At 44.6% G+C, this 17,349-nt stretch overlaps 1 protein-coding gene across 5 annotated transcripts in view; it reads right to left on the bottom strand.

Moving 5' to 3' along the window:
* LOC124024197 (FHF complex subunit HOOK interacting protein 1B-like) overlaps window positions 1-17,349 on the bottom strand; it is a 59,021-nt gene that overhangs the window by 25,615 nt on the left and 16,057 nt on the right. For 4 of the 5 annotated variants that reach the window (XM_046339250.1, XM_046338854.1, XM_046340042.1 and 1 more), the window contains 3 exons: window positions 16,715-16,903; window positions 6,755-7,174; window positions 5,364-5,594 (listed from right to left, as the gene is read on the bottom strand). In XM_046339250.1, the coding sequence (XP_046195206.1) occupies window positions 5,364-5,594; window positions 6,755-7,174; window positions 16,715-16,843 (780 nt within the window). In that variant the 5' untranslated portion in view covers window positions 16,844-16,903. The remainder of the gene's footprint in view (window positions 1-5,363; window positions 5,595-6,754; window positions 7,175-16,714; window positions 16,904-17,349) is intronic. The other variant, XM_046338462.1, reaches the window with a different exon arrangement.

Below are 17,349 nucleotides of genomic sequence, written 5' to 3'. Positions count from 1 at the left end.
CTTATCCATTCAAGCTGAACACACCGGGTCAGAGGTCTCCAGTGTTGTCTTTCAGTAACAGAGAGGAAACTTAACCAGTCAACCCTAACCAGTCATTACACACCCTAACCAGTCATTACACAGCCAATCCTAACCAGTCATTACACAGCCAACCCTAACCAGTCATTACACAGCCAACCCTAACCAGCCATTACACGGCCAACCCTAACCAGACATTACACAGCCAACCCTAACCAGTCATTACACAGCCAACCCTAACCAGTCATTACAGAGCCAACCCTAACCAGTCATTACAGAGCCAACCCTAACCAGTCATTAGAGCCAAACCTAACCAGTCATTAGAGCCAACCCTAACCAGTCATTAGAGCCAACCCTAACCAGTCATTAGAGCCAACCCTAACCAGTCATTAGAGCCAACCCTAACCAGTCATTACACAGTAACCTGAACAGACGTAATCACCAGTAAGCTATACAAGTGAATAGGCATCAAAAGTCCCAATGCAAAGTGACCCACCTTCTCTATTAATTGGAGTAATTACATAAAACTAAAATCAGAAGTCCGGATTTACATGTCGCAAAATATTTTTCCAGGAAGTGAAGTGTACCTATATTGTAAACGTCCAACAGAACTTCAAATTTAAACCCAAAATCGCTTGCACTCATGAGTAACGTTGCACGGTAAACCCAAACTGCGGTACTTTTTCGATACTAGAACATGGGAAACCGTTCGGGTACTAGACTTTTAGTTACTTTAAACGTGCTTCTGTCTCACGTTGTCTACTGATTGAGAGAGGAGCGAATCTGTATCAGCACAGCCGATGTCCCCTTACGGGCGCGAGAGAGAGAGAGAGAGAGCGCCGTGCCTGCTCCACTCACTCAGTGCTAGCTCTAGCCTGTCACGAGGAACCACTGAATAATGCAACATGGCATGTAGAGATGTTGAAACGGTTCATTACTGTTCCCAAAACAATGTTCAGTACAGGCTAGAACACTACACTACACAACACACTGGGGCGGCAGGGTAGCCTAGTTCAAACCCCCAAGCTGACAAGATACAAATTTGTCGTTCTGCCCCTGAACAGGAAGTTAACCCACTGTTCCCAGGCCGTCATTGAAAATAAGAATTTGTTCTTAACTGACTTGCCTCGATAAATAAAAGGTTAAAAAAAAAGAAGATAAATAAATAAAGATACACATCAATAAAAAACAAACATTACCTTCCAGGTTTGTAGGCCAACTTTCCTTACTAGTTTACAGCCGAAACCAACATCGATTCACTACCCTAGTACCTTGTTTGAGATACAGGAACATAATATCGCTGATTAAAGCAGATTATCTCTCCCAGTCAACATCATCTTTGCTCTAGCCTCACTGACTGTGTGTGAATGACATCATGGATCTGAAATGTTAAATCAGTACAATAAAAAGATGTCCCAAAATGGGAATTAAACAGACTGTTTGTCCATCTGTAGCCTCAGATGATTTTTTTTCTTCCAAAACAAGTTCAACAAATCAATGCATGTACACACTCCTATTGAATATTCACTCACCTGTATTGTGAATAGGCCTAGGCTACATCTTGCATTTAAACAATTTACCAACAGAGATGTACTATTTGGAAATACACTATTTCCATTATGTTATGTAGTTAGAATGGTAAAAAAAACAAAGTAAAATTAATTCTATGACGTTATAATTGATTCATTAAATGAATCAGTTCAAAAATCTAACATTTAAAGTGAAATGATTATTGAGCTGGAAAGACCGAGTGCCATTCTGTGACTGGCAAATAGGCCTTATTTCTTGTCGTGGTATCGTTTTGGTATCAAGTATCATTTTGGTATCAAGTATCGTGGTGGTATCAAGTATCGTTTTGGTATCAAGTATCGTTTTGGTATCAAGTATCGTTTTGGTATCGAGTATCGTTTTGGTATCGAGTATCGTTTTGGTATCGAGTGTCGTGATTGTATCGAGTGTCGTGATTGTATCGAGTGTCGTGATGGTATCGAGTGTCGTTTTGGTATCGAGTGTCGTGATGGTATCGAGTGTCGTGATGGTATCGAGTGTCGTGATGGTATCGAGTGTCGTGATGGTATCGAGTGTCGTGATGGTATCGAGTGCCGTGATGGTATCGAGTATCGTGATGGTATCGAGTATCATGATGGTATCGAGTGTCGTGATGGTATCGAGTGTCGTGATGGTATCGAGTATCGTGATGGTATCGAGTATCGTTTTGGTATCGAGTGTCGTGATGGTATCGAGTGTCGTGATGGTATCGAGTATCGTTTTGGTATCGAGTGTCGTGATGGTATCGAGTGTCGTGATGGTATCGAGTGTCGTGATGGTATCGAGTATCGTGATGGTATTGAGTATCGTGATGGTATCGAGTATCGTGATGGTATCGAGTGTCGTGATGGTATCGAGTATCGTGATGGTATCGAGTATCGTTTTGGTATCGAGTGTCGTGATGGTATCGAGTGTCGTGACACTAAACCTGGTATTGGTACAAAGACAAAATTCTGGTATCGTGATACTGGTTTCAATACAGTTTTTTTTTTCAATACATGTTGTCAACGGTCTAAGCAAAATCCTGCCTGTTTTGCAACATAGTTTGCACACGCGCCAGTTTTGTTGCTAAACAACCAACCAGTCTATAAATCCACATAATAATTCACATTTCAATTTGCTGCTGTAGCAAACTGGCTCAAATTCAAAAAGGAAGATCCTTCATCTGTAAAAAAAATTATGAATAATCACCTGTTCCAGCCATTTTCACTACGGCAGGCAGAATGGCACAAAAAACATGTCTGTGATGCTTTCACATGGATTAGGCTACTCTTGACTAGTATAGACAATATAATAATAATAATAATAATGGTCCCGTGTGGCTCAGTTCGATTCCCACAGGGGGACCAGTACAAACAAATATGTATCCACTCACTACAGTAAGTCGCTCTGGATAAGATCGTCTACTAAAATTACTCAAATGTAAATAAGTATGCCATTGAGGCAATTCTGCAGCATTGAAGGCCCCCCATCATTCTTAAAATGGTAGAAGTTTGGAACCACCAAGACTCTTCCTAGACCTGGCCGCCTGTCCAAACACAGCAATTGGGGGGAGGAGAGCCTTGGTCATGAAGAACCCAATGGTCACTCTGACAGAGTTCCTCTGTGGAGATGGGAGAGCCTTTCAGAAGGACAATCATCTCTGCAGCACTCCACCAAATCAGGCCTTTATGGTAGAGTGGCCAGACAGAACCCACTCCTCATTAAAAAGGCACGACAGCCCACTTGCAGTTGGCCAAAAGGCACTTAAAAGGACTCTCAGACCATGAGAAACAAGATTATCTGGTCTGATGAAACCAAGATAGAACTCTTTGGCCTGATTGCCAAGCGTCACGTCTGGAGGAAATCTGGCACCATCCCTACTCATCTCTTTCCTCTACATTAGTGCCCGAGGAGTGGAGCACTGTGAGTGAAGTGCTGAAAGGCTCATTTCCAGAAGCACACAGGCACGGAAGTTGGTCAAATGAACCCAGAAGTCTACTGAAGAGTGACTTTGTCCTAGTGTTTGATGGCTAACTACATTTTAAACATCACACACACTAGGTTGCGTTTTGAAATTGCATGTAACTGCTAGCAAAGAGATCTCTTAAGCCCCCCCCCCACCCCACCCCCCGACACCCACGTGAGTGCCCAGTTACCCATCCGCCCCTTCAAGGGACAGCTGATTTTTTTTTGACTCACCTATGTGACTCAAATATTTGAGGGTACATTGTGCTTGATTGAGCATGGAACATTCCAAAGACATTTTATTCATGGTCTTTTAGTCATTTAAGACATTTACATTACATTTAAGTCATTTAGCAGACGCTCTTATCCAGAGCGACTTACAAATTGGTGCATTCACCTTATGACATCCAGTGGAACAACCACTTTACAATAGTGCATCTAAATATTTTAAGGGGGGGGAGGGGGGGTGAGAAGGATTACTTTATCCTATCCTAGGTATTCCTTAAAGAGGTGGGGTTTCAGGTGTCTCCGGAAGGTGGTGATTGACTCCGCTGTCCTGGCGTCGTGAGGGAGTTTGTTCCACCATTGGGGAGCCAGAGCAGCGAACAGTTTTGACTGAGCTGAGCGGGAACTGTACTTCCTCAGTGGTAGGGAGGCGAGCAGGCCAGAGGTGGATGAACGCAGTGCCCTTATTTGGGTGTAGGGCCTGATCAGAGCCTGGAGGTACTGAGGTGCCGTTCCCCTCATCATCATCATTGAAACAACAACAAACTTTCATTGTGCTCCTAAATGTCTGTCCCTTTATGAACAATATCCTTTAAAATAAAAAGTCACCAGAACTAACCTTCTCAGTCCTACAAAAATTTTTTTTGAAATAATCCCTGCTTTCTTTTTTTTGTCATGGTATCTAGTATTGTGATACTAAACCTGGTATTGGTTTCAAAGTCTAAACTCTTGTTTCGTGACAACACTAGACACACCATCATCATCATCATCACCGGGGGGGGATCAGCATGTGTCTGTCAGAGGGAGACCGATGTTCCAGATCCTTAGTGAAATACAAGCAGTCCACAAACCCACAGAGAGAAACTTAGTGGAGGCAATAGTGAATCATGGGTTTAAACATGTAGCACTCTGTTAGTGTAGTGGTGTTTGCAGAGGTTTTTTTTGTACAGCTTTGACAGTGCTACTGTATTTCTTTTGTTGACACGCAAAGACACAAATGACGTTCCATAGTATGTATGTATTGAAGCTAATAGCAGTACTACTGTGTAACTCCGGTAGGGCAACATCTGAAAAATAGCGCACTTGGTAGTGTGTACCGGTGATGGACCAGTCGGCGAAAGCCAACATCACCCACGACAGAGAACGGTTGATTGGTCAAGGGCAATGAATTCCATTATCTTGGCTTTAGTGGATTTCGCCTTTTGATTTGTCTCGCTGAAATGTTCTTACTCTTTCAAATGACTGCTCGACTTGTTGACTGCTTGATCCACACTGCAGACATTGTGGGCTAGGTTAGGACAATTTGACCTGGCTTCATTGTATAGGTTTGCACGTCAACTTTGACATCGGTTTTTCACATCGCCGTTAAAACTAGACAAGACGTCGCATTTTTAGCTAATATCGGCCGATTCCGATATGTTCACCGATAGATCGTGAACAGAAAGAGCCATGTCCCATAACACCCTTACCCCATTAGTTCAGTTTGTGTCTAAACTTTTCACGTGTAATTAATTGCTTTCTGCTGTTGTAAATGCAGGGCTCCCTTGAAAAAAAGAGACCTTTGTCTCAATGGGACTCCTGCCTAAACAAAAGTTGAATATAAATACATTAAATAAATCCCTCACCGGGCAGAAGTAGGAGTTCTCTGCAATGTAGCGTGCCACGCCCTGGTTGCTGGCGGAGGTTGCCATGATGAGGAGGAGGGCGTCGCGGGCCTGCTGTCCGATGGCCCCGTCACGGTGGATGAAGGGAACCAGCAGGGAGAAGATGAGCAGGTTGGTAGGACCGTGTTGGGCCGGGGCTGACCTGAACAACAGCTCCAACACCGCAGGGGCACGCGCCATCGACACACAGATCTGGTGATGTTGAGATCACAATATCTTGTTCATTTCATGAAACATAAAACACACAAAACCACATGACACAATGAACTACAAAAGGTATGAATTACAAAAGGTTTAACATCTCAACATCCCACCCACGCCTCCAACCATCTCATGCCATCCACGCCTCCAACCATCTCATGTCATCCACGCCTCCAACCATCTCATGCCATCCACGCCTCCAACCATCTCATGCCATCCACGCCTCCAACCATCTCAAGCCATCCACGCCTCCAACCATCCACACCTCCAACCATCTCGAGCCATCCACGCCTCCAACCATCCACACCTCCAACCATCTCGAGCCATCCACGCCTCCAACCATCATGTCATCCTCGCCTCCAACCATCCACACCTCCAACAATCTCATGCCATCCACACCTCCAACCATCATGTCATCCACGCCTCCAACCATCCACACCTCCAACCATCTCATGCCATCCACACCTCCAACCATCCACACCTCCAACCATCTCATGCCATCCACACCTCCAACCATCTCATGCCATCCACGCCTCCAACCATCTCATGCCATCCACGCCTCCAACCATCTCATGCCATCCACACCTCCAACCATCTCATGCCATCCACACCTCCAACCATCTCATGCCATCCACGCCTCCAACCATCCACGCCTCCAACCATCTCATGTCATCCACGCCTCCAACCATCTCATGTCATCCACGCCTCCAACCATCCACACCTCCAACCATCTCAAGCCATCCACGCCTCCAACCATCTCATGTCATCCACACCTCCAACCATCTCATGCCATCCACGCCTCCAACCATCTCATGCTATCCACGCCTCCAACCATCTCATGCTATCCACTCCTCCAACCATCCACACCTCCAACCATCTCATGCCATCCACACCTCCAACCATCTCATGTCATCGACGCCTCCAACCATACACACCTCCAACCATACATACCTCCAACCATCTCATGCCATCCACACCTCCATTGAGTCACAATGTTAATTTTGCTTTGCACTGTTTTTCTTTTGTCTGCCGTCTGTGTATTCCATCAGGGACCACGTTGGAAACAAGTGGAATGGCTTTCACGTGTTATCCCCTGAGTTGCACTCAAAGAATCTTTTCTCAATAACAATCAACCAATCTGTTCCACCCACCTGGTTGAGCAGCAGCACTAGGCTGTTCTCCAGAGAGGGAGGGCAGCCCAGCTGGGGCTCAGCACAGGCCCCCAGAAGACCCAGTAGAGGTTGCAGCACCGCCTTGTGTTGGAGCAAGGGCTGCTGAGACTGGCCTATCAGCATCTCGAACAGCTTGAGTAACGCCCCCTGGCTGTCGGGGTCCAGGCCACGCCTCAGGTGCCACTGCACCACACGCTCCAGGACGTTCTCAGACACCACCAGGTCCAGGATGGGGCCAATGGGGGGGACGTTGCCGGACGTTACCGCCCCGGGGGGTCCCTCACACTCCCCCGGTCGCTCCTCGGCCAGGAGGCACAGCATCTGGTCGGTGTGGTTCCGCACCGCGGTGAGGTCATCGCTAGAGCTTGACGGATCCTGCTGCTCCAGCACCCAGGACACCTGTAGAGGAGGGAGAGAGATGGGGGGTGGGGGGGGTTAATCCTCAGTGTCCTGGGGGTTGGCTGGATGTCACATGCATTACTAATTAGTACCTGCATTGGGCATCAACCAATCGACTTCTGAGAATTGTTCACTTAGTGAAATTTACCCCCAAAATTCTAATTGACAAAACACACAGTGTTGTGTGTGAAACCCCAAGAGTGTGAGAATGAGTTACTCAGTGAATGTGCTGCTCAGCAGGAAGCTCATATTGAATTACTTTGGTGCCATTAAGATCAAGCAAAACTTCTGAAGTCGAGAACAAAATTCTTAGTATTGAAAACAAAAAAAGTATGATATTGAAAGCAAAACGTAAAATCAAATGTATGGAGCAAAAACAATGATATTGCAAAGGAAATCATTTTGAAATGTGCAACCAAAATTTTTTTTTCTAAATAAATAGATTTTAATTTAAACATTTTCAATGATAACACGATTGTAATCAAACACCTCTGTCTGTATTTTTCCCCCGGTACATTAAATAAAGCAGCATCCCACCCTGCATCCCACCCTGCGTCCCACCCTGCGTACCACCCTGCGTCCCACCCTGCGTCCCACCCTGCGTCCCACCCTGCATACCACCCTGCGTACCACCCTGCGTACCACCCTGCATACCACCCTGCATACCACCCTGCGTACCACCCTGCGTACCACCCTGCGTACCACCCTGCGTCCCACCCTGCGTCCCACCCTGCATACCACTCTGCATACCACCCTGCATCCCACTGCTGGTTTGTCACAAGCTAAGCAGGGTCAGTCCTGGTCGGTCCCTGGATGGGAGACCAGGTGTATCTGGATGTGGTGTTGGGAAGATTAGTAGGGGGGGGGGGCTTCCTTCTGGTCTTAAAGGCATTGTAGCAACTATTTCTCAACGCCAGAAAACGCATATAATAGTAACTTCGAGCACTCCAAGAAAACATTCCCAAATTACAAACTCTTAAATGAATTTGGTTATGATATGGTAACGTAGTTCTACAAATTGGGTTTGAGGTTCTCCAAATCGGCTCTAACTTCAGAAACAATCCCACACAACGCTTTGTGGTCAGCGTCACACGATAAACTAAAAACGTATTTAAAAAAAAAAAAAACATTGAAAATGAGGCGGGCAAATAGTTTGTTTACTGGTCCATCTGCGGGGCACTTTTCATCCCTGAGAACGTCCACTGTCTGTAAGAACTTGCTCTCCCTAACATTAATGTGGCTTCTAAAGTCTCAAAACAGCCAGCAGCACCAGCAGAGAACGTGATGATTATCACAGGCATGGAAGTGCTACCTCTTATGCTAACATTAACTAACCATAGAGCTACCTCTAAGCTAACATTAACGAACCGTAGAGCTACCTCTATGCTAACATAAACTAACCATAGAGCTACCTCTTATGCTAACATTAACTAACCATAGAGCTTCCTCTAAGCTAACATAAACTAACCATAGAGCTACCTCTATGCTAACATAAACTAACCATAGAGCTACCTCTAAGCTAACATAAACTAACCATAGAGCTACATTTAACATTTACATTTAAGTCATTTAGCAGACGCTCTTATCCAGAGCGACTTACAAATTGGTGCATTCACCTTATGACATCAGCTACCTCTAAGCTAACATTAACTAACCGTAGAGCTACCTCTATGCTAACATTAACTAACCATAGAGCTAAAACTATGCTAACATTAACTAACTATAGAACTACCTCTATGCTACAGACAATATATTCCTCTATGCTAACATTAACTAACTATAGAGCTACCTCTATGCTACAGACAATATGTTCCTCTATGCTAACATTACCTAACTACAGAGCTACCACTATGCTAACATTAACTATAGAGCTACCTCTATGCAAACATTAACTATAGAGCTGACTCTATGCTAACATTAATTAACTATAGAGCTACCGCATGTCGCTCACATCTTCCTTCTAAAACTTACCCAGATGTAAACATTACTGCAATTGGTTGGTAGATAACTACTGATACTGTCACAGATAAAACTACTCTTTCCCATAGTGCTAAGGTGTTTGTGGGGGCTGTTCCTCCATCATGTACAGTAGACTACAGACAATATGTTCCTCCATCATGCACAGTAGACTACAGACAGACAATATGTTCCTACATCATGTACAGTAGACTACAGACAATATGTTCCTCCATCATGTACAGTAGACTACAGACAATATGTTCCTCCATCATGTACAGTAGACTACAGACAGACAATATGTTCCTCCATCATGTACAGTAGACTACAGACAGACAATATGTTCCTCCATCATGTACAGTAGACTACAGACAGACAATATGTTCCTCCATCATGTACAGTAGACTACAGACAGACAATATGTTCCTCCATCATGTACAGTAGACTACAGACAATATGTTCCTCCATCATGTACAGTAGACTACAGACAGACAATATGTTCCTCCATCATGTACAGTAGACTATAGACAATATGTTCCTCCATCATGTACAGTAGACTACAGACAATATGTTCCTCCATCATGTACAGTAGACTACAGACAATATGTTCCTCCATCATGTACAGTAGACTACAGACAATATGTTCCTCCATCATGTACAGTAGACTACAGACAATATGTTCCTCCATCATGTACAGTAGACTACAGACAGACAATATGTTCCTCCATCAGTTCAGTAGACTACAGACAATATGTTCCTCCATCATGTACAGTAGACTACAGACAGACAATATGTTCCTCCATCATGTACAGTAGACTACAGACAATATGTTCCTCCATCATGTACAGTAGACTACAGACAATATGTTCCTCCATCATGTACAGTAGACTACAGACAATATCTTCCTCCATCATGTACAGTAGACTATAGACAATATGTTCCTCCATCATGTACAGTAGACTACAGACAGACAATATGTTCCTCCATCATGTACAGTAGACTACAGACAGACAATATGTTCCTCCATCATGTACAGTAGACTACAGACAGACAATATGTTCCTTCATCATGTACAGTAGACTACAGACAGACAATATGTTCCTCCATCATGTACAGTAGACTACAGACAGACAATATGTTCCTCCATCATGTACAGTAGACTACAGACAGACAATATCTTCCTCCATCATGTACAGTAGACTACAGACAATATCTTCCTCCATCATGTACAGTAGACTACAGACAGACAATATGTTCCTCCATCATGTACAGTAGACTACAGACAGACAATATGTTCCTCCATCATGTACAGTAGACTACAGACAGACAATATGTTCCTCCATCATGTACAGTAGACTACAGACAATATGTTCCTCCATCATGTACAGTAGACTACAGACAGACAATATGTTCCTCCATCATGTACAGTAGACTACAGACAGACAATATGTTCCTCCATCATGTACAGTAGACTACAGACAATATGTTCCTCCATCATGTACAGTAGACTACAGACAGACAATATGTTCCTCCATCATGTACAGTAGACTACAGACAATATGTTCCTCCATCATGTACAGTAGACTACAGACAATATGTTCCTCCATCATGTACAGTAGACTACAGACAGACAATATGTTCCTCCATCATGTACAGTAGACTACAGACAGACAATATGTTCCTCCATCATGTACAGTAGACTACAGACAATATGTTCCTCCATCATGTACAGTAGACTACAGACAATATGTTCCTCCATCATGTACAGTAGACTACAGACAGACAATATGTTCCTCCATCATGTACAGTAGACTACAGACAATATGTTCCTCCATCATGTACAGTAGACTACAGACAATATGTTCCTCCATCATGTACAGTAGACTATAGACAATATGTTCCTCCATCATGTACAGTAGACTACAGACAATATGTTCCTCCATCATGTACAGTAGACTACAGACAATATGTTCCTCCATCATGTACAGTAGACTACAGACAATATGTTCCTCCATCATGTACAGTAGACTACAGACAATATGTTCCTCCATCATGTACAGTAGACTACAGACAGACAATATGTTCCTCCATCATGTTCAGTAGACTACAGACAATATGTTCCTCCATCATGTACAGTAGACTACAGACAGACAATATGTTCCTCCATCATGTACAGTAGACTACAGACAATATGTTCCTCCATCATGTACAGTAGACTACAGACAATATGTTCCTCCATCATGTACAGTAGACTACAGACAATATCTTCCTCCATCATGTACAGTAGACTATAGACAATATGTTCCTCCATCATGTACAGTAGACTACAGACAGACAATATGTTCCTCCATCATGTACAGTAGACTACAGACAGACAATATGTTCCTCCATCATGTACAGTAGACTACAGACAGACAATATGTTCCTTCATCATGTACAGTAGACTACAGACAGACAATATGTTCCTCCATCATGTACAGTAGACTACAGACAGACAATATGTTCCTCCATCATGTACAGTAGACTACAGACAGACAATATGTTCCTCCATCATGTACAGTAGACTACAGACAATATGTTCCTCCATCATGTACAGTAGACTACAGACAGACAATATGTTCCTCCATCATGTACAGTAGACTACAGACAGACAATATGTTCCTCCATCATGTACAGTAGACTACAGACAATATGTTCCTCCATCATGTACAGTAGACTACAGACAGACAATATGTTCCTCCATCATGTACAGTAGACTACAGACAATATGTTCCTCCATCATGTACAGTAGACTACAGACAATATGTTCCTCCATCATGTACAGTAGACTACAGACAGACAATATGTTCCTCCATCATGTACAGTAGACTACAGACAGACAATATGTTCCTCCATCATGTACAGTAGACTACAGACAATATGTTCCTCCATCATGTACAGTAGACTACAGACAATATGTTCCTCCATCATGTACAGTAGACTACAGACAGACAATATGTTCCTCCATCATGTACAGTAGACTACAGACAATATGTTCCTCCATCATGTACAGTAGACTACAGACAATATGTTCCTCCATCATGTACAGTAGACTACAGACAGACAATATGTTCCTCCATCATGTACAGTAGACTACAGACAATATGTTCCTCCATCATGTACAGTAGACTACAGACAATATGTTCCTCCATCATGTACAGTAGACTACAGACAATATGTTCCTCCATCATGTACAGTAGACTACAGACAGACAATATGTTCCTCCATCATGTACAGTAGACTACAGACAATATGTTCCTCCATCATGTACAGTAGACTACAGACAGACAATATGTTCCTCCATCATGTACAGTAGACTACAGACAATATGTTCCTCCATCATGTACAGTAGACTACAGACAGACAATATGTTCCTCCATCATGTACAGTAGACTACAGACAATATGTTCCTCCATCATGTACAGTAGACTACAGACAATATGTTCCTCCATCATGTACAGTAGACTACAGACAGACAATATGTTCCTCCATCATGTACAGTAGACTACAGACAATATGTTCCTCCATCATGTACAGTAGACTACAGACAATATGTTCCTCCATCATGTACAGTAGACTACAGACAGACAATATGTTCCTCCATCATGTTCAGTAGACTACAGACAATATGTTCCTCCATCATGTACAGTAGACTACAGACAGACAATATGTTCCTCCATCATGTACAGTAGACTACAGACAATATGTTCCTCCATCATGTACAGTAGACTACAGACAGACAATATGTTCCTCCATCATGTACAGTAGACTACAGACAATATGTTCCTCCATCATGTACAGTAGACTACAGACAGACAATATGTTCCTCCATCATGTACAGTAGACTACAGACAATATGTTCCTCCATCATGTACAGTAGACTACAGACAATATGTTCCTCCATCATGTACAGTAGACTACAGACAGACAATATGTTCCTCCATCATGTTCAGTAGACTACAGACAATATGTTCCTCCATCATGTACAGTAGACTACAGACAGACAATATGTTCCTCCATCATGTACAGTAGACTACAGACAATATGTTCCTCCATCATGTACAGTAGACTACAGACAGACAATATGTTCCTCCATCATGTACAGTAGACTACAGACAATATGTTCCTCCATCATGTACAGTAGACTACAGACAGACAATATGTTCCTCCATCATGTACAGTAGACTACAGACAATATGTTCCTCCATCATGTACAGTAGACTACAGACAATATGTTCCTCCATCATGTACAGTAGACTACAGACAATATGTTCCTCCATCATGTACAGTAGACTACAGACAGACAACATGTTCCTCCATTGTATCCCTGAGCCAACAAGGTGAAATATCTGTCGATGTGCCCTTGAGCAAGGCACTTAACCCTAATTGCTACAGGGTCACCATCAATATCGGCTGATCCCTGGCCGTGAACCCACTCACATTAGGTTGTCTGAGGGAGATTCGGGATATGCAAAACACATATTTTGATCGCAGTCGTACAGGTTACCCACTCGTACAAGCAGTGAAACAAGACCGATATATAGGAGCTCCTGAGTGACAGGTCAATAGAGACCTTGAGGATGCTGACAGTGACAGGTCAATAGAGACCTTGAGGATGCTGACAGTGACAGGTCAATAGAGACCTTGAGGATGCTGACAGTGACAGGTCAATAGAGACCTTGAGGATGCTGACAGTGACAGGTCAATAGAGACCTTGAGATGCTGACAGTGACAGGTCAATAGAGACCTTGAGATGCTGACAGTGACAGGTCAATAGAGACCTTGAGATGCTGACAGTGACAGGTCAATAGAGACCTTGAGATGCTGACAGTGACAGGTCAATAGAGACCTTGAGATGCTGACAGTGACAGGTCAATAGAGACCTTGAGATGCTGACAGTGACAGGTCAATAGAGACCTTGAGGATGCTGACAGTGACAGGTCAATAGAGACCTTGAGATGCTGACAGTGACAGGTCAATAGAGACCTTGAGATGCTGACAGTGACAGGTCAATAGAGACCTTGAGATGCTGACAGTGACAGGTCAATAGAGACCTTGAGATGCTGACAGTGACAGGTCAATAGAGACCTTGAGATGCTGACAGTGACAGGTCAATAGAGACCTTGAGATGCTGACAGTGACAGGTCAATAGAGACCTTGAGATGCTGACAGTGACAGGTCAATAGAGACCTTGAGATGCTGACAGTGACAGGTCAATAGAGACCTTGAGATGCTGACAGTGACAGGTCAATAGAGACCTTGAGATGCTGACAGTGACAGGTCAATAGAGACCTTGAGATGCTGACAGTGACAGGTCAATAGAGACCTTGAGATGCTGCTTCTGCTGGTAACAGAATAGCCTCTGTTGGCATGACGTGACCGGCAGATAAAGACTAAAAGGGAGGATCAATACTCTACTGATGGGACCTGATAACGCTTGACAGACTGGTCCATCCTTCTCGACAGGCAGTCACACACACTATGCCAGGCACTTCAACTGATCCCCCACATACAATAAAGGCTGGAAAGTGCATCCCACTCTCCATACACATAATAACCCTCCCCCTACACACATTAAGCTAAAAGCCTTAGTCAGCTCAGCGCTGGGAGATGGGAGAGAGAGAGAACAGAGTTAATGAGAGAGAGAGAGAGGCAGCAAATGAGAGGCAGAGAGAGAGAGAGGCAAAGAGAGAAAGAGGCAGAGAGACAGAGAGAGAGAGAGACAGAGGCAGCAACAGCTTTGACAGGGTCAACCACAGCATTATTACTTCCTGTACAGACTGTCTGGCAGGCAGAGTGTAGCATTATGATGGAAGAGCTTCCTGTTGGCAGCTTTCAAATGTGTATCTATCAATATACACCATCTATACACAAAAGTCTGTGGACACCCCCTCAAAATGACTGGATCTGGCTATTTCAGCCACACCCGTTGCTGACAGGTGTATCAAATTGAGCACACAGCCATGCAATCAACGTAGACAAACATTGGCAGGAGAATGGCCCATAGTGAAGAGCTCAGAGACTTTCAATGTGGCACCGTCAAAGGATGCCACCTTTCCAACAGTCAGTTTGTCATATTTCTGCCCTGGTCAACTGTAGGTGCTGTTATTGTGAAGTGGAAACGTCTCGGAGCAACAACGGCTTAGCCGCAAAGTGGTAGGCCACACAAGCTCACAGAATGGGACTGCCGGGTACTGAAGCGTGTAGCAAGAAAAAAAAAGTCTGTCCTCAGTTGCAACACTCACTACCGAGTTCCAAACTGCCTTTGGAAGCAACGTCAGCACAAGAACTGTGCGTTGGGAGCTTCATGAAATGCGTTTCCATGGCAAAGGAACCGCACAGAAGCCTAAGATCACCATGCGCAATGCCAAGCATCGGCTCGAGTGGTGTAAAGCTCGCCACCATTGGACTCTGGAGCAGTGGAAATGCATTCTCTGGAGTGATGAATCACGCTTCACCATCTGGCAGTACGACAGACGAATCTTGGTTTTTGCGGATGCCAGGAGAACGCTACCTGCCCCAATGCATAGTGCCAACTGTAAAGTTTGGTGGAAGAGGAATAATGGTCTGGAGCTGTTTTTCATGGTTCGGGGTAGGCCCCTTAGATCCAGTGAAGGGAAATCTTAACACTACAGCATACAATGACATTCTAGACGATTCTGTGCTTCCAACTTTGTGGCAAGAGTTTGGGAAACGCCCTTCCTTGTTTCAGCATGACAATGCTCCTGTCCATAAAGCGAAATTCATACAGAAATGGTTTGTCAAGATCGGTGTGGAAGAACTTGACTGGCCAGCAGAGCCCTGACCTCGACCCTATCGAACACCTTTGGGATGAATTGGAACGCAGACTGCGAGCCAGGCCTAATCACCCCAACATCAGTGCCCAACCTCACTAATGCTCATGACTGAATGGAAGCAAGTCCCTGCAGCAATGTTCCAAGATCAAGTGGAAGCTGTTATAGCAGCAAAGGGGGAACCAACTCTATATTAAATCCCATGATTTTGGAATGAGGTGTTCAACGAGCAGGTGTGCGTCATGTCGTGTGTTTGTCATTTAGCAGAAGCTTCTATCCAAAGTGACTTAGTCATACGTGAACGCACGCTCGAACGCGTCTCATGTCTAATTACATTTATTTTATTTAACCTTTATTCAACTTTCATTTAACTAGACAAGTCAGTTAAGTACAAATTCTAATTGACAACGACGGCCTGCCCCGGGGCCAACCCGGACAACGCTGGGCCAATTGAGCCTCCCTGTAGGACTGCCAATCACGGCAGGATGTGACACCGCCTGGATTCGAACCAGGAACTGTAGTGATGCCTCTTGCCCTGAGATGCATATAAAGAGATGTAGATATATACTGTAGTTGTGTGTGTGCGTGATTAATAGGTTATTCCCCTAGAGCAGGGGTAATTAAATCCTACCCTGAAGGTCCAGACTAATGCTGGTTTTCAGTTCTACCTGATAATATCATTGCACCCATCTGGTATCCCAGGTCTAAACCAGTCCATAAATTAGTACACATTTGAGCGTTCGAATCTCACCTGTCTCCAGTGGTTCTCGAACACCATGAGGCAGGTCTCTGGGTCAGCAGTACAGGGACTGGAGGGTGCTACGTTCCTACTGGACCTGCCCCCCGGACCTCGAGGGGTCAGCCGGCTCAGCCAGCTCATCCTGACCTCCAGAGGGATCAAGGGTCAGAGAAGAGGAGGAGAGAGGCCCTGGCACATGAACTACAGGGTAGGAGAGAAGGAAGGGGTTGAGAGAGGGTTCAGGAGAGGAGGTGGCGGTTCAGGAGAGGCGGAGAAGGTCAGGAGAGGTGGAGGAGGGGAGTCAGGAGAGGAGGAGGAATCAGCAGAGGGGGGGGTCAGGAAAGGAAGAGAAAGGGGGGCAGGAAAGGAGGCGGAAAGGGGGTCAGGAAAGGAGGCGGAAAGGGGGGGTCAGGAAAGGAGGAGGAAAGGGGGGTCAGGAAAGGAGGAGGAAAGGGGGGTCAGGAAAGGAGGCGGAAAGGGGGGTCAGGAAAGGAGGAGAAAGGGGGGTCAGGAAAGGAGGAGGAAAGGGGGGTCAGGAAAGGAGGAGGAAAGGGGGGTCAGGAAAGGAAAGGGGGGTCAGGAAAGGAGGAGAAAGGGGGGTCAGGAAAGGAGGAGGAAAGGGGGGTCAGGAAAGGAGGAGGAAGGGG

Source organism: Oncorhynchus gorbuscha, linkage group LG01 (assembly GCF_021184085.1).
Source record: "Oncorhynchus gorbuscha isolate QuinsamMale2020 ecotype Even-year linkage group LG01, OgorEven_v1.0, whole genome shotgun sequence".
In the NCBI taxonomy this organism is placed as follows: Eukaryota; Metazoa; Chordata; class Actinopteri; order Salmoniformes; family Salmonidae; genus Oncorhynchus; species Oncorhynchus gorbuscha.
The sequence above is the reverse complement of the archived record's forward strand: the minus strand, read 5'-3'. Positions and strand labels throughout refer to the sequence as shown.